Below are 17,689 nucleotides of genomic sequence, written 5' to 3'. Positions count from 1 at the left end.
GAGCTAGTGCCCTATGTACATGCCGTCGTGGCTGTCGGAGATGTGTTGCTGCCCTGTTCATGTGATGTCGTGGCCGTCGGAGGAGAGCTGGAGCCCTGCGGAAGTACAGCTGTCGGGGCTGTCGGATCCTTACTAACATCTCCTTGCTGACGTAAGGGGCTGGGAGCTGCCGTCGTCATGGAGCGTGCTGGGTGTCATCATTACTTGTTTACTGGGGCGAGCCAGATGGGACGTCGGTCTTGTTCCCCGTAGCCTGAGCTAGCTAGGGGCAGGGTAATGATGGCCCCCCTGGCGACGTGGCCGGTCCGGACCCGAGTTTGGGCGAGGTGGCGATTCCTCCGAGGTCGAGGTTGAGTCCGAGCTCTAGGGTCGGGCGAGGCGGAGTCCATCGTCTTCCGGAGCCGAGTCTGAGTCCGAGCCCTGGGGTCGGGCGAGGCAGAGTTCGTCGTCTTCTAAGTCGTGGTTGAGTCCGAGCCCTGGGGTCGGGCGAGGCGAAGTCCATCTTCCGAGGCCGAGACGGGGGCCGAACTCTGGGGTCGGGCGAGGCGGAGCTTCCTATGTCGCCCGAGGCTGGACTTAGCCGCTGTCGACCTCACTCTGGCGAGTGGCACGACAGTCGGAGCAGGGTAGGCGGTGCTGTATTCCTGTCAGGTCGGTCAGTGGAGCGGCGAAGTGACTGTGGTCACTTCGGCCCTGTCGACTGAAGAGCGTGCGTCAGGATAAGATGTCAGGCGATCCTTGCATTAAATGCTCCTGCGATATGGTCGGTTGGTGTGGCGATTTGGCCAAGGTTGCTTCTCCGCGAAGCCTACCCGAGCTGTGCCTCGGGCGAGTCGACGGTGCGTCCGTTGCTTGAGGGGATCCTCGGGCGAGGCGTGAATCTTCCGGGGTCGGCTGTCTTTGCCCGAGGTCGGGCTCGGGCGAGGCGGGATCGTGTCCTTTGAGCGGAGCCTTGGCCTGAATCGCGCCCATCAGGCCTTCGCAGCTTTGTGCTGATGGGGTTTACCAGCTGATATTATGAGTCTTGGGGGCACCCCTAATTATGGTCCCCGACAATATTCGAGGTTGCTAAATTGGATGGAGCAACAATGATTTGTCACACTAACAGTAAAATGAAAGGTTATTTGTTGGTTTTAAATATTAGTAATTGCTACGAAGTAGCATAATTTATATGAAGTGCATCCAGTTTTTATTGATGCCCGACTTTAGCAATCACTTAATATTTTAATCTATCTTTTTTATAAGATTGAGTTCATGTAACTTATTTTAGAAACTTGAGCTCACAAACTTTCTCTTATTTGGTCTCTGTATGATGAAATTATGTCATTTTATAATCTCTGTTCGTTCAGTTAGTCGTTGTGAACTCTTTTCTAATCGCTCACTTTATTGGTCGTGTTGTACCAAGACATATTGGATGGAGTAAATAATAACATCAGTTAGCCAAATCAAAAAAATATTATACGGAAAGCGGAAACAATCAATAAAAAGTATTAAATTTTTTTGGTGGATAGTTTACATGGTATTGTTGTAAGCCGTCGCAACGCACGGGCAACCGACTAGTATACTTAAAGCACTAGTTTCAACGGTCGTCATACGTCATCTTTTTCGTTGCACGTCTATAGATGGTCAAACAGCTCGGCACGGGTTAGACGCACGCGGGCCATAACTATAGCTCAGGCACGTCATGTCGGCCTGCTAACTGTGTCGGGCCAGCCCGTTAGCCCGTCGACCCATTTAATTAAATCACCGTAAAATGTTAAAAAAACAGTGCAGGAGGTGGTGTTTGAACCCATGTCCTGATGGAAGAAGGACGGGAGACACTGGGTGAAGCTACCTAACCAGTATAACATCATGCTAAGATGTTTTTAATATTGAATATAAATTGTATATAGGTATATACGTTTTTTTGTAAAATAAAAAAATAATCGTGTCGGGCCGGGCCAGCACTACGGGCCGAGGCTACAGCCAAAGCACGGCACGACGTTCTTGGCTCTTGCAAACATTACGTCGTTTTTGAGACCCCATTGGCGCAATGGACTATATGGTGTTTGAGGTTGCTGAATTGGATCGAGCAACAATGATTTGTCACACTAACAGCAAAATGAAAGGTTGTTTGTTGGTTTTAAACGTTAGTAATTGCTACGAAATAGCATAATTTATATGGAGTGCATTCAATTTTTATTGATGCCTGACTTTAGCAATCACTCCATATTTTGATCTAACTTTTTTATAAGTTTGACTTCATGGGACTTATTTTAGAAACTTGAGCTCACAAATTTTGTCTTATTTGGTCTCTGTATGATGGAATTATGTCATTTTATAATAAATGTTCATTTAGTCAGTCGTTGTAAACTCTTTTCTAATCGCTCACTTCATTGTCTGTGTTGTAACAAGACATATTGCATGGAGTAAACAATAACATCAGTTAACCAAATAAAAAATATATACAAAGAGCGGAGACAATCAATAAAAAGTGGATAATAGTTTTCAGGTGGAAGAAGTTAAATGTAAAATATCAGTCATCGTTGACAGAGGCGGATCCAAGGGTGGGGCAAAGGGGGCCATGGCCCACCTCAAATTTTATATGCTATTATACCTAGATTTAGATATACATCAAAATAAAAAACTTTTATATAGTAGGTACAACCAAATCTAATGAAACATAGTTTTAATCTAACTTTTTCTCGACAGTCCATTGCTCAGTCCGCTCTCCATACAAGTAGTTCGATTCCTTCCTCTAGCGGCTAGCTACTCGACCTGCTCGTGGCTCGATCGCTCCTTCGATCATGACTGGATCGATAGTGGGTGACCAGACCCGTCCGCTACCAGTGTCACCTTGTCTTCTCGTCACTCGTTAGTTCATCGCGTTGTCGAGATCCCACACGCAGCGCCACTACTTTGCCTCCTATTCCACATCGACTGGTGGGCAAGCTATTGGTGGGATCCTGCCTTGGCACCATGGTGCCACCACCATCTGCCCTCACTATGTCACCAGGATCCCACCACATCGTCGCAATGCAACAATTGTTGTCGCTTGCCACTGCCTACAGCCGCTTGCTCTCGCTGCCTCTCGCATGTTGCTGCCTCATCATCGTCATCTAAGGCAGACTCACCACAATGACGCGTCGATGTGGCCGCTTCACCCGCCTTTCTGTAGGGTGGCCAAAATGGTTTTCTGATATTCATATCATTTTAGAACACTCCTAGTATTATTATCTAACCTTGTTATTATCATGAAGCTATTTTTATCTAGTCGTCTAATATCGTGGTTTGTCTCTTATGGTGTCGCCCCACCTAAAATTTTGTTCTGCGTCCGCCACTGATCGTTGAGTTTTGATTGGATACACTATATTGCTAAATTGCACGTTTGCACCATCATGATTGATTGGATATGATATTGTGTCCCCTCTTTGCCGGGGCATGAAAAACTCGTCAGCATCGTGTGTTCTCCTCAACCGCGCGCGCGGGGGACAGGTCAAACCAAACTCGCAAGTCGCGACGCCGCACCCCACGCCCCCCTCAACGCGGCGAAGCAAACGCAGATGAGCTGCTAGTGCTAGCTGCCTCCGCATCCGCTTCCGTTTCCCTTCCCATAAAAGCCTCCGGCGCGCAGCCCCACCCCCTGATGACAAACTCGCCCACTTGGTGTGGTTAGAGTCAGAGACCAGCGCTGGCCGCCCGGCCATGGAGAAGAAGCCGCTGATGCCGCTGGCGGTGGCGCACAAGCACGCCCACGGTCACGGAGGCGGCGCGGAGCGGACGTGGGCGCGGCCGTGGCGATGGGCCAAGACCGCCTTCGTCCTCGCGGCCATGCTCGCGTCGCTCCTGCTCGTGTGCGCGCCGCCGCTGCTGGTCGTGCTCCTCGACCTCGCGCTCCCGCCGGCGCTCCTGTCCGCGACCCTCCGCGGATCGCTCGCGCCGGCGGTCGTGGCCCAGGCGCGGGCCTTCGACTTCCGCTCGTCGCTCGTCGACCTGCCCGCCGTGTCCGCGGCGCGCGCGCTGCTCATCCTCTGTCAGTATCCGCCCACTCCAGACCGGCTTTCGGATCCCTCCCTGCCCCTCGTGGTAGCTCTCTGGTGGACTGACCGCTTCCCGCGCCGTGTCGTGTCGCACTATGGCAGGCGCGTACGTGGTGTGCGGCGGCGACGCGTACCTAGGGGTGGTCGTGGCGTGCGCGGCCGGGTCCGTGTCCTACGTGCTCGCCAAGGCCGCGGCCGTGCTGCCGCGCCGCGCCGTGGCCGCTGCAGGTGCCGGTCCGGAGGCCATGCTCCTGCTGTCCCTGGCGCTCGCCGCCGCGCACCTCGGCGTGGCGTACAGGACCAGCTGCCGCGAGCGCCGGCGAAGGCTCGTGTACAGGATGGACGTCGAAGGCGCCGTGAGTACCGAGATTCTCCATCCGCCTTGCAGAAACCTTCACGTCTGCGTATAATCCTAGATGCGAATGCGAGTAACTCGAGAGACTTCGTGCGTAGCTGCACTGCAACTGTGCAAGGCTCGTATGTATGAATGAGTCCATGACCTTGAGCATAGTGGGCGCCATGATTATTCTCACGAATAATCCAGGTATTTTGTTGGGCACATCGACACCCAGTCGCCTCTGCTTTCGGTGGCAAAGAGGGGATGAGGATATCAGATTCTCGGTGCATAGTCATTAACGCGTTCCATAGTTTAGGCACAAAGGTTAAGACAGCCTGCCAGACTAGATATCTACTGCATCTGCAACCACCTTATAATAAGCTAGCATATAATTGTCGCCTTAGCGTAATTGGACATCCAAATATTTAAACGGACCAAGTACAGAATTTGTAACCTTTTGCGTGATGAGAAAAGTGGCCTTTTTTGTTGTACTGAACTAGTTAGGTCTCTATATGCAGGTGAGGTTAAAAGGAGGCCATCAAACACCCAAAGGGCTGAAGCAGTGTATCGTCTGACACTCTGCTCCCATCATCCTCACCATTAGCGTCCGCTGCATCACCATTCACCATATACACGTACGTACAGAAAGATTAACCAAGTTTTTGTTGGGTTCGCCTTCGTCAAGTGTACACTAAGGCTATCTCCAGTAGCTTTCTTATTTCACTCTCTATCTCATTTCTCCATTTCAAACTTACAATTTACAGTAAAAAAATAGTACTGCTGTTTGCACTAAACGGCCATATGCTTACTATTACCCGTGTAACTACTGTCAGTCCTGTCACTGCTGCAAGTGAACATACTGTGAATACTAAACGGCCATATGCTTACTATTACCCCCGGGCCTCCAGCGACGCAGACGCAGGACGAGCCCGGTTTCTTCGTGTTATCTTGTGTGTCCCATTACATACTGCCATACATATAATTGCAGTTGCAGTTTATATATGTTCTGTAAAACTAGACTTGTGCGTGTATCTGAAGATTGTCAGCGGCTGCACATAATAGATAATACTTACCAACCATGCTGGACAGGAAGAAATCCTCCACGGTGCACCTAACCGATTCAGAGAAACTTCGTTTTCACTGGAGAATTTTCGCTTTTCAAAGGGAGACACGGCTCGCCGGCTCGGGTCAATGGCGTTCCACCGCCTCCTCCTAACGTTTCAGACGAGGCTACTAGTTCAGGACGAAAATTAGAGGAGACATCTGGTTCTGAAACCGGGAACCTTCTGGTTCTTCTTGGCGCCAAAGAAGTCCTATTTTCCGTCGGGCTTTCGGTCAGGTGGAAACGGATACAGAGAAGGCAGTTTGGAAGCGCCAGGCCCACACCGTCCACAAGCGCCAAATCTGTGTCACGAAGAATTTGGGGGCATTGGATTTGTTTGCCTTTTCTTCTGAAGCAACATACTAAGGCTAGCTCCAACAACGCACTGTAAAGCGTTCTGTACTCTAAATTTAGAGTTCAGAAGCGTCCTCTAGGCGCCCAGCAAGGACCTCTAAATCACACTCTAAATTATAGAGGACGCCGCACGCACCCTAGATATGGAGACTTGGAGACGTGCGCTATCCGGACGAGTCGTCGGGCTCGCGCGGGGGTGAAAAATCCGAGGGCGCTGTACTCCCGTCGCTGGCGACTTCGATCCATCTCGGCGAGGGGGCCTCGCGGCGCTGCTCGTCGGCGGAGCCGGGCAAGCTGGGCTCGAAGAGGCCGTGCTCGAGTGGGTCCGGCGGCGGACCGCTCTCGGTGGTTGGAGGCAAGGAGGTGGCCCGTGAGGAGACAAAGATCGAAGGCTTCGGTGCAACCGTCGGTGTTCGTCGCCGTCGAACCGCCATCGCGAAGAAGCTGAGAAGATCCACGGCGCCGACGAAGGAAGGTGCGCAGAAACGCAAACGCATCTCGTCGCCGCCATCTTCATCGTCTTCCAGTAGGTCGGGTGCTCCAAATCCGAAGAGAAAAAGGTACCCATTGCCGATCCATTGTGGATTCTATGATTGAAGTCATTGATTTTGTAGAACTCGTCCAGATCTAGGGTTTCAGGTAACGCCAACACACATTCCATGCTTGTAGGCTTCATTGACCACTTGGTATTGTCTTGATTATTGCTATTGACAGTGAGAACAATTGAATGTGCTACAAGCTTTGTTGTTGTACAAATGGATGTGTATTCACAAATACTTGGCGACTGGTTTTGACACACTAAATCATCAGCACTAGGTTTTGTCTTCATAATTGATGTTCACATTAACCAAATTTCATTGTGCTACAAGCTATGTTGTTCTAGGAAACGTTGTGTATTCACAATGAGTTGGGGAATGGTTTTCACACACAGAATGATCACCACTAGGTTCTGTCTTCATTATTCAATTTGACAGTCACAACATTTCATTGCGATGTGTATTGACAAAAACATGTCGACTGGTATTCACAATCCATTTTGACACACTCAATAGTAGCTGGTACGGACTATATTTACCATTATAATTTATGAACTAGGCCACGGTATACATAAAATTTTGACGTACATATATTAACAGAACCATATGTTTTATGTAGACCATGGATTCGGAGAACGCAAAGCTCCGAAGAGCACTCGCTCATTTAATCAGAGTAGTGGAGGAGCGTTGTGCCGACATCGTCGATGTCGTCCACGGTGCCTTCCAACCAGTTAGCGGACCAGTCCTCAATGAAATGAATTGTGCATTAGTTCAGATCGAGGACCTCGCCAACGACCTTGATCAGCTTGCACTGGAAAAAGACTGGGAGATGGAGCACATGGCCCCTTCACCAATTGCTGAATCATCACAAACAGAGGATGAGCTTCTGATTGATTATGATTCAGAGTTGAACAATGACGATATCGTCGGCTACGACGACGGCCGTGACTACTCCACCGACGACACCTATCCCTACTAGATTAGCAAGCACCTAAGGAAATATGTGTATGTGTTAGGTTTATGTATGTCGTTCTAGTCTTTTGTATGTGAACACAACTGATGTGTGCCACAACTTCCTGCTTTAGTTGATGTCCTGTTTATGTTTGTCGATACCTATCTTTGGTAATGCTTAATGTTATGAAGTTTGCAATATATGTAGTCTTCGCCACTTGTGACTTTGTTGTGCCTGTCCTATTTACAGTCTCATGGTTTCTATTCATTTCATATGGTTGCCTCAAATGTACTACACTTATTTAGTTCAATATGTTGTATTTTTTGTGCGAGTACCTTCATTGTACGGCATGGGTACCGACTGGAACCAAGTTATGGCACAATATGGAAGTTACCTATCCGAGGATGATGCCACTCAGTTTCAGAACACTGCATTTGCTCCTACGCCTGAGATACCAGCCCAGGGATCACCAGCAGCACCTCCAGTGAAGAAGGCTCCTCAACGCACAAAGCTAGCAAATTTCACGTCTGAAGAGGATATGAGGGTTTGTCAAGCTTGGTTGGCTGTGAGTTGTGATCCCATTGTCAACACTGGTCAGAAGCGTCAAGGATTTTGGAATCGGATTACAGAGGCATACAACTCTCGCAGAGGATCAATGCCAGAGAGGTCTACAAAATCTCTCATGAGCAGGTGGGACAGTATCAAAACTCAATGTTCTACATTTGCTGGATACATGATGGCTGTGCTTCGACAAAACCCAAGTGGCATGACTGATGCAGATAAGGTAAGTGTATGTACTATTATGCATATGTTCTTCATCAATGTACTTAACTACATCCCAGGGGTTCATTAAATGCATTATATGTTTTGCAGACATCTCTTGCGGCTACTCGGTTTGCTGCTGTTGAAAAGAAGCCCTTCCATTTCTTACATTGTTGGTCCATATTGAAGGATCAACCAAAATGGATGGACCAGCACATGGGTAACCAAAATCCTCCACCCAACCCAATTGGTACCCAATCAAATACTATTGACTTAGATGCTGGTGAAGACTCAGCTCCATCAAGTTTTACTTCGAAGAGACCGCTTGGTCGTGATTCAGCCAAGGAAAAGGCAAAGAAGCAACGATCAGAGAACACATCATCCACTGATTCGGAGTACCTAACACGGATGGGTGAGCTTTCTTTGGAACGGTTATCTGTGTACAAATCAGTAGCTTCAACTGAGGAGAAGAAGTTGGAGTTCATGAAGAAACAGGAGAGGCAGAAACTCATATTGGAGAGGAAGAAGCTTAATCTAGAGAAGATGAAGATGGAACGACAAAAGGTGAAGGAGGAGACGGAACAGAAGGTTCTCATATTGAGCATGGATTTGACAAAATGTAACCCCGTCCTTCGACAGTACTATGAGGCGAAACAACAGGAGATTCTCGCAAGGGTTACTGGAAGCTCGTCGTCAAGCAAGTGAATGTTCATCATGACATTGTAGTGCTTGAGGAAGTATTGTTAGTTGTTTTCGAAAACAAGTTTATTTTCAGCACATGTGGACTTGACATTTTCCTGTTGTGTCATGCTTTGGAGAACAAGTTTATGTTTGTGCACTTGTCATTTATCTGAGAATGGAGAACAAGTTTATGTTTCTGCACTTGCGCATTGTAGTGGTTCTCGAATACTGTTGTTGCATAATAATAGTAGACTTGCTTAATCATATTGCAGTAGTTGCATTACAGCATGACACATTGAAGAACAAGAAATGTGAACAAGTTCATCTGTTTGCAGTACACATAATAGCTTGGGACAAACAGAACCTACGACATTCTGCATAGTAGCTTGGGACAAACACAACCTACGACATTACTGCATAGTAGCTTGGGACAAACACAACCTACGACATTACACAGGACACTAGGACATTTTATTGATGGTAGAAACACAAACTACATACTTAAGTACCTCCCGATCCAAGCCGCGCCCAGTGGTGGTGGATTAGATCAACCTGCAACTGATTATATTTAACTGGATCATGTAGTTGGTTGTACCTATTGTTTACGAACTCATTGCGCTCCGACATCGAACCATGAGAAGTGTCGGCCAAAACTCTGATGTTGTTGAAGCTTGTGTTCAAAGACGAAGGACCTTCATCTTCTACGATCATGTTGTGCAATATGATGCAAGTTTTCATGATATCTCCAATGTGTTGTGGAGACCAACCATATGCAGGACCACGAACTATGGCCCATCGCTTCTGTAGTACTCCAAATGTTCGTTCAATGTCTTTTCTACCAGACTCTTGAATAGTGGCAAAGTGTTGTGTCCTGACATCATACGGATGACGGATTGTCTTGACAAACGCTGGCCAGTCCGGATAAATACCATCTGCTAGGTAATATCCCATGTTGTACGTGTGTCCATTGACAGAGAAAGTGACTGGTGGACTATCACCGGTAAGATGCGAATCAAACAGGTTTGAACGCTGAAGAACATTGATGTCGTTACAGCTACCGGGCATGCCGAAGTATGCATGCCAAATCCATAGGTCATATGAGGCAACAACTTTGAGGATCATTGTAGGGTGTTTACCCCGACCGGTAAACATCCCCTTCCATGCAGTTGGGCAGTTACGCCACTCCCAATGCATGCAATCGACACTACCAAGCATACCGAGGAAGCCGCGTGCCTCTCCAACTTGGAGAAGCCTAGCGATATCAGCAGGAGTTGGTTTCCTGAGATAGTACCCCCCAAAAGCGGTTTGGATGGCGGTGCAAAAGTGTTTCAAAGCCTCATGTGTCGTAGATTCACCAATGCGTACGTATTCGTCAACGGCATCCGCAGGAACACCATATGCAAGGATACGTACGGCAGCAACAACTTTCTGAAGGGCAGATAGACCTAGCTCACCGGCACAGTTTGGACGTTGAACGAAGTAGGGATCCACTTGTTGCACAGCAACAATGAGGCGCTCGAACACATGGCGACGCATGCGAAACCTATATTGCAAACTTTTTTGAGTACAAGTGTGAAGCACGTACTATGGGCGTGAATAGATATGTGCGTAACAAAAAACATACCTCCTCCGAAATTGTGCATCCGTGTACACCGGTTGCGCGCAAAAGTAGTCGGCTCGGATTCTTGCATCACCACTGATATGGTCACGATGGATTCGAACACGACCGGGAATGGAACCAGCATACCGACGCTCGTTAAGTGCACGGCGCCTACGATGTTGGTACGTCGCAACCTCGAGCTCATGGTCTTCATCTTTCATGTCTTGCGCCATGCTAAGAAAAATATTGGAATCTACGAACTGGTCCATTGTTGTGGAGGAGTGTATGCGAAGTGTGAGTGAAGTGTTGAAGTAGTGAATATTTATAGAAGGGATAGGCTTCGGAGAGAAGTCATACTCTTGTCGTGCAGCCGAAGCTAGTCGATGGCTTGTTGATGAAGTGTCGTGGCTTACGGTGGAAGCACGACAATGTCTAAACATTTTTTAATACGATTCAAATACCGTGACACGTTTTTTCGACAATAATTACACACAACATAAAATGGAATGTTGTTTATTTTGTACATTTCGAAATTATTAATCAACCATTGTTTTTAGATTATTATTTCTAAAATTATTGATTACAAAATTTTTAGCATCCTTTGAATAGCATGAATTGGGTACAAAACAAAGAAAACAGAAAAAGAAAAGGAAAAAGGAATTCTGTTAACACTGTAGCTTTAGGGGATCGAATTTAGGGGACGTTGCTGGAGACACAGAAGATATAGAGGACAGAATCTTTTAGAGTGTGTTGTAAAGTACAGGGAATATTCCTTTAGGGGACGAAATTTAGGGGACGCTGCTGGAGACAGCCTAACACGAGAACCGTCCTGTCGATCTTTCGTCGGACCCGTTAAGAAGGTCGGCCCAAGCCCAACAGCAGCTAGGGCTGAAAGGATACTGTCCTAATTATTCGGCCCACTAAAGTTAGGCGGATGATGGGACAGACCCATATATGCATTAGAAAAAAAAGTCTATTTAGCAACCAACCATGTTTGCCTTTTTCTCTTAGAACTACAAAACTATATACTCCACGCCCTAAATCATACCGCCTTCGTTCTCGAATATTTGTCGCCCGTTAGTTTATTTTAGAACTAAAACGTGACAAATGAAAAAGAACGGAGGAAGTATAATACTTCCCTGGTTCTAAAATATAAATAGACTGAAGGTACCATCAGCTAGTTGCCTCTTATATAGGACCTTATAAACGGAGCTTAGTTGGGCTTAGGGTAAGGATATTGCCTTCGCAACATGACATACACCTTGGTAAGCATGAGAAAATATCGCTCGCTCATCTATAGTGATATTTGACTCATTCAAAGTGAGGTTGGAAGGGATCTCTAACGATTTGCATTCATTTATTGTATCTATTGGAACTAGTGATCATATTGAGTTACGAGATTCTTATTAGTCTTGGTGATTGTCGTCACCTAGACGGTTTGAGGCAGCGGAAGATCATTGAACGGTTTTGGTGACTGTTGTCATCTCTGATCATCGGTGGTAAGAGCTACTGTGCTTATTCACTGTGGAAGATTCACAACGAGCAACTATACTAAAATTGTAGCTTGTTAAAGTGTCTCTCTACACTACCCTTATTGTGGGTATGGCTGTGATGCCAATTAACACATGAATTAACACGTGAGTTTCTAAGGCAAAGGCTAAGAACACTAAAACTAGGCCTGAGACACCTGAATCAAATGTTGGTGAGTGCAAACGTTGGTGGATGATATGCCATGGTCGTTAGTTTTCATACAAGAAAAGGGTGAACATGAAAACCTTTTGTATGCATAGGTTCACCACTCAACCCACCAACTCCCGTTGGCACTTATCGCTTTGACTGTTCACTAGGTGATCATAACAGTCTGTCTTAGATGTTTAATAAATTTGGTTATATTGCTATTTCCTTAGTAATGCTTGCGGGTACTTATATCCATCATTTTGATCCTTATTCAGGACTTCTGACAAAAAGTTTATTTACTAACTCAAGCAAGATCTAGATGGCATTTTAGATTTGAACAATGCAATAGAAACATTAAAGGTTACATATCGTTTCCACTTTCGACTGTCGTCTTTTTTCATCCGTGTTTGAAACCAACTCAATTTTTATAAACTGTCTTTACCTAAGGTCATGTTTGAAAGCAACTCAGTTATTAAGAATAGTTTTAAAGTGGTGTCCTTAGTTTTGTTGGTGTCCTTATTTTTACCCTTAGTTGTGTTTTTTTTCCAGTTTTGCTTTTTCATTGCTGCAGAGCATAAAAGTATCTTTTAGCTACGAAATGCCAATTTCTTGGTTTTTAAGAAACTGATAATATAATTTCTAAAAACTGAGTCATAAACTGGTATGTTTGGATCCATCTCAATTTCTATAAACCAGTTTATTAAAAATTGTGGTTCCAAACATAGCCTAAGTGAGGCTAGCTTTTTGGTTTTTAAAATACCGAGAATCTAATTTCTATAAACTATGGTATAAACTAGTATATTTAGAACCACCTCAGTTTTTATAAACGGATTTCACCTCAGTTTTTATAAACGGATTTCACCTCAGTTTTTATAAACTGGTTTCTTAAAAGCTGGGTGCTTCCAATCCGACCCTTAGTAACATCACAATAAATTATGTTTGAGATGTTACAATAGAAAAGAGATGTCAACTCAGATATACAAGGGGCGTTCAAGTAATTGTCTGCAAAATTACAAGCATAGATACACAAGAATAATTTATGGAGTCAAGCGGTATAATACAAGCCTGGGTTCAGGCATCTGAAAATGAATACAGACGTTTGTTTGCTCTCACAAGCCATAATAGAGTTGCAATTGCAGCACCAACCCATGCCCGTATGCCCAACAAACCGCACGTAAATAATCAACGCACACTGACACAGACATAAGTTCTTGCGTCCGCTGGACCTAGAGATCTTCATATGCCTCTAGCAGATAACTCATCATCCTGCGCTCGCACAAAGCCACAGAAAGGGGTGGGGTTAGAGGACTCACGTCAGGAATAGAAATATACTGATTTGGTACAATAACATACATGTAGGATTTGTTCGTTTAGACAAGATTCCATGTGGATTGAACGGTATTGAGTCGGTTAAATTCATAACAAGTCAAAATCCATCTCAATCCCACTCAATCCACATGGAACGAAAATAACCGAACAAGCCCAGAAGCTGGCGTGGATCAAAGAGAATATACACTCAAAAGTCAAAATGGTGAAGCAAAACTAGTGAATTAGCAAGAGAAACATGTCTGAAACACGGTTCCAAACAGCTTCAGCTACTTCACTTAGACTTGGGACAGAAGAGTAGGACTAAGGGGGTGTTTGCATCCCACCTTAGGCCTTGTTCGGTTAATCCCGTTACATATGGATTGGATGAGATTAGAAAAAATTGAGAAGAAATTTGACTTGCTTGGGATTTAAACTCACCCAATCCCACTCAATCCACATGGATTGAGAGCTAACCGAACAAGCCCTTAGTCACTTTTAGTCCCTAAAATATCAAACGGAGTGACTAAAATAGGTCTTTTAAATAGGATTTCTAGGGACTAAAATTTAGTCCCTAAAGTTTAGGAGGGTGACTAAAACAACCAAACACCCTTTAAATTTTATTTTTCTACAATGCTATATGCATGAGTATTTGTCCTAAGGGTTCTGAAATGAGAACCAATTTCCGGAACCTAAATTTGTCAAGCTGAGTACATACCATAAAAGCCTTCATAAGAAATCTATAAAAGGATATGCAGTATCTAGATTGCTGTGACAAACCGCCTTCATCTAGATTGTTAAGACAAACTATACTCGTTTAGGTGATTTGTTATGTTGGGCAAGCCATTCCCAAGTGACAAACAAAAAGAATACAGACCTTTTGATATTAGTAGGGAGGCTCTGGGTTAAATGCTAAAGATTCCCTCCAGATGAGTTCTTTTATATGCGCTTCTGTAAAGGATGGTTGCTCAAAATCAAAGCTGAAAGGTGCAGGGCAGGTAGGTTCATCATTGATCTCATGAAGTGAAGCCAAGTATGGATGATGCAGAGCCTCATCAACTGCATATGAAAAAAAAGGTCTTTGAGTTTATAGTTAAGCCACCACTAATAAAGTGACTTGCATGAAGGCAGGTACCTGTAATCCGTCTGCTTGGATCAAACACAAGCATCCTTTCCAACAAATCGACTGCGCCAGGAGACATGTTGCGGAAACGCAGGCGGAAGTCCTGTCTTGGAAACTGTGGTAGTTGTTTCATGTATCTTTTTGCATTATCACTTCGAAGAAATCCCAGGCTTGCATCATCTGGAGAGCCTATGAGCTTTTGGAAGAGAAAAAACTCATTAAAATTAATGCCCAGATTATAGTAGCATTTTAACAAAGGAGAAAGGTACTCAATGGTGCAGATTAATAGAAGTTAACAATGCATCCTATAATAATAGACTAGGATGTATGTGAAAAATATCAATAAAAGAGAGGAAAGTTAATAGAACCAAGAAGTTAATATAAAACAGTTGAAAGGTCAAATCTGGATTTCTGATCTTGTAAAAAGGGCAGACCAAATGCCAAAGGCTCCCACACGTGCGACATGGTGACTCAGTGAGACAACTCTCACCACTGCACCAAGACTATCCTTCTAGGATTTCTGATCGTGTAAACAATGCAAATTGCAATTTCTAAAAACAAATTAGACTTCTAGTTAAAATCATATGTAACTCCTACTCAAACATACATAAAGGGGGACATAGAAACATAAAGGGGGGACACAGAAATATAGGCATAAACACGAGTAGCTAATATCTTGGTTTTCTGGATGAAACAGAGAAATTAATCACTGTATTGCACTATGAGAAATGCTAGCACAAACAATCCATTACAATAAATTTACCTCAGTGATCAATTTTAATTGCTGGATGTAATCCCGTCCAGGAAACAGGGGTTGACGAGTAACGATTTCACCTAGTATGCATCCAACTGACCAGACATCAATGGCAGCAGTATACTGTGAACAGTTCAACAGCAGCTCTGGTGCCCGGTACCAACGAGTGACCACATACTCTGTCATGAGATCTGTCTCTGAAGTGGTCCTTGCAAGCCCAAAGTCTGCAATCTTGAGGTCACAATTTGCATTTAGGAACAAATTGCTCGGCTTCAGATCGCGGTGCAATATATTTGCTGAGTGCACATATTTTAGCCCTCGTAACAACTGATACAAGAAGTACTGCAAGGAAAAAGGGGGAACATAGAAATATAGATTATAGAATATATCATTGTTGTGAAGCAATATATTACTCCCTCCGTACCAAAATATAGTTCTTTGTAGCCTACTTTTTTTCCATCCACATTCATTCGAATGTAATGAATGTAGACATACATACAAACTACATTAATAGGTTAATTAATGAATGTATATTTAGTCTAAAACGAATTATATTTTGGGACGGAGGGAGTACATGATAATCAATTTCTGAATTGGGCACAAACATCATTTACTTGAATAGTTGGATAAAAATCTGTTTGGTATAACATAACTTTGGCACAAGCTGGAGCAACAGACCTGGCAATGATCATCAGTCAATGGCTGATTTGAGCGTACGATCTGATGGAGATCTGTATCCATTAACTCAGTAACAATGTACACGTCATTAAAGTTCTCTCTAGTTGGGGGCCGAATTACATCCTTTAAGGCAAGGATCTGTGACCACAAGTTAAAATCATTATTAGACAAATTAGATCATAGGAACTTCATTGCTGAGTAGAAGTACAACATGGTTGATGGTTCTAACACATGCATACAAATTCTGTGAAGAAATCAAACCCTCAGTACTACTTTAAGCCATGTTAATGAATGTGGCGAGAATCAATAGTACAAGCCTGCCAAATAAATGTCAGTGTATGTGCCAGCCAACCATGTGGAGCTGACCCCATGGCCTTTTTGGATATTCCTTATTTAACAAAGTACAGATAGGCTAAAGTTTTTCCTCCGAAATAAATTAAATTTGAAAACAAAACCATATGCAATCCCTAATCCAACCCCATGTCCCCACTTCACTTTAATATGTCAACTATAGAAAGCGTGAAGATGGGAGTACTGTCCTCCATCCTATTTATAGAAATTCTACATAAGCAGAGAACAGAAATTTCAATACATTGCATAACGACCGGTGTTGCAGTAAAGCTGTGCTTCTTTGATACTCAAAAGGCACTGCGTGTTGCAGCTATTTTTAGCGAATTGGCAGCATAGATCTTTACAGTTGAAAGAACTACCACAACTGTAAGCTTCCTATGACAAGTTGACAACTTAAAGCACACACAACCATAATGCCGATAACTAGGAGATTGTGGAGAAACAAACAAGAGCAAGCCCCAAATCCAAGTATCACAGAACCAGAATTCCAGAAATGGCCAGAGGCACCGGTAAAAAAAAAGCATCACACGTGCGTACGTTCTCATGGTCCATGTGGCGCAGCAGCTTGATTTCCCTGAGCGTCCGCTTGGCGTCGATGTGGTTGTCGAACGCATTGCCAACCTTCTTGATCGCAACCTCCTCCCCTGACTGCGAGTTGACAGCCGCGCTGAAACGAGGGAACAGCCCCCAAAATTACTTAGTACAAGATTAGCACATCTACGGGCTATGCAGACAAACTTTGCGGCAGTGACTCGTCTCTCCATAAATCTTTGCCTAAACCGCCACAGCCGCACCAAATCTACACGCGCAACCACGGCGCGTAGGCAGAGCAAAGACAGCAGCTCGATTTGCCATCACCAGCGGGGGGAGTGGGGAAGGAAGGGGAGGGGGAGGGGACGCACCAGACAATGCCGTAGGCGCCGCGACCGATGGGGCGGATGGGTGGGGCGTACTTGGAGGAGACCTCGAAGAGGTTTCCGTACACGTTGTACAGCACGTAGCGGCCCCCGTGCGTCGCCATACCCTTGATCTGCGCTCCACCGCCGCCGCCGGAGGAATCCATGGTTCCTTTCGCCTCCTTCCTCGCCTCTCTGGAAGGGGGCGTGGAGGAGGGACCTAGGGTTATGGGGCTAGGGTTGGTGCAGCTTGACCAGCGTCTAGTCGTTGATGGGCGGCCTCAAGGACTGTAGTGGAAGAAGCTTCCCTCCTTTTGACTTGGGCGGCGACTGGGGAATGGGGATGGATCCGGAGCGCAACGAGGAGGAAGGAGGTGGAGCGGTGTTTGGGGGAAAACACCTCATGTTTTTTTTTATTTAAAAAAATTATATTCTACGGAGTACATTTGTATTTCCTACCCCCTCGCTTTCTCTTCCGAATTATAAGGTACTTTATTTTCTTAGAAAAAACCAAAATAATGTAAATTTATTTTAAAAATATAATAAAATAAATGATTTAAGT

At 45.0% G+C, this 17,689-nt stretch overlaps 3 protein-coding genes across 4 annotated transcripts; 2 read left to right on the top strand and 1 right to left on the bottom strand.

Moving 5' to 3' along the window:
- The first annotated feature begins 3,449 nt into the window (after positions 1-3,449).
- LOC103639083 (uncharacterized) lies at positions 3,450-5,302 on the top strand. 2 transcript variants are annotated; one of them, XM_035962663.1, is made up of 3 exons: positions 3,450-4,012; positions 4,122-4,375; positions 4,875-5,302. In XM_035962663.1, the coding sequence occupies exons 1-3, from the start codon at positions 3,685-3,687 to the stop codon at positions 4,929-4,931; spliced, it is 639 nt and encodes a 212-aa protein (XP_035818556.1). In that variant the 5' UTR covers positions 3,450-3,684; the 3' UTR covers positions 4,932-5,302. The 2 variants fall into 2 exon arrangements, with proteins under 2 accessions (XP_035818556.1, XP_020399948.1); XM_020544359.2 differs by having other exon boundaries at positions 3,450-4,375.
- A 94-nt stretch (positions 5,303-5,396) lies between these two features.
- Positions 5,397-8,857, top strand: LOC114711034 (uncharacterized). Its single transcript, NM_001369865.1, has 2 exons — positions 5,397-8,084; positions 8,174-8,857. Exons 1-2 carry the CDS (start codon positions 7,554-7,556, stop codon positions 8,765-8,767), a joined length of 1,125 nt encoding a protein of 374 aa, NP_001356794.1. The 5' UTR covers positions 5,397-7,553; the 3' UTR covers positions 8,768-8,857.
- A 4,049-nt stretch (positions 8,858-12,906) lies between these two features.
- On the bottom strand, positions 12,907-17,554 carry LOC542144 (salt-induced MAP kinase 1). The gene is made up of 7 exons (NM_001111769.2): positions 17,134-17,554; positions 16,769-16,898; positions 15,881-16,018; positions 15,212-15,544; positions 14,461-14,644; positions 14,203-14,384; positions 12,907-13,286 (listed from the first exon to the last, which is right to left on the bottom strand). The coding sequence occupies exons 1-6, from the start codon at positions 17,292-17,294 to the stop codon at positions 14,212-14,214; spliced, it is 1,119 nt and encodes a 372-aa protein (NP_001105239.2). The 5' UTR covers positions 17,295-17,554; the 3' UTR covers positions 12,907-13,286; positions 14,203-14,211.
- Between the last annotated feature and the right edge of the window lie 135 nt (positions 17,555-17,689).

The sequence above is a fragment of the Zea mays genome, chromosome 9 (genome assembly GCF_902167145.1).
Source record: "Zea mays cultivar B73 chromosome 9, Zm-B73-REFERENCE-NAM-5.0, whole genome shotgun sequence".
In the NCBI taxonomy this organism is placed as follows: Eukaryota; Viridiplantae; Streptophyta; class Magnoliopsida; order Poales; family Poaceae; genus Zea; species Zea mays.
The sequence above is the reverse complement of the archived record's forward strand: the minus strand, read 5'-3'. Positions and strand labels throughout refer to the sequence as shown.

Coding starts and splice junctions, on each gene's coding strand:
- LOC103639083 (XM_020544359.2), top strand. CDS start 3,685: ATGGAGAAGAAGCCGCTGATGCCGCTGGCGGTGGCGCACAAGCACGCC. Junction 4,376..4,874: donor GGATGGACGTCGAAGGCGCC/GTGAGTACCGAG, acceptor CTCTATATGCAG/GTGAGGTTAAAAGGAGGCCA.
- LOC114711034 (NM_001369865.1), top strand. CDS start 7,554: ATGGTTTCTATTCATTTCATATGGTTGCCTCAAATGTACTACACTTAT. Junction 8,085..8,173: donor GCATGACTGATGCAGATAAG/GTAAGTGTATGT, acceptor TATGTTTTGCAG/ACATCTCTTGCGGCTACTCG.
- LOC542144 (NM_001111769.2), bottom strand. CDS start 17,294: ATGGATTCCTCCGGCGGCGGCGGTGGAGCGCAGATCAAGGGTATGGCG. Junction 16,019..16,768: donor GCCACATGGACCATGAGAAC/GTACGCACGTGT, acceptor TTGTGGTCACAG/ATCCTTGCCTTAAAGGATGT. Junction 14,645..15,211: donor AATTAAAATTGATCACTGAG/GTAAATTTATTG, acceptor CTCTTCCAAAAG/CTCATAGGCTCTCCAGATGA.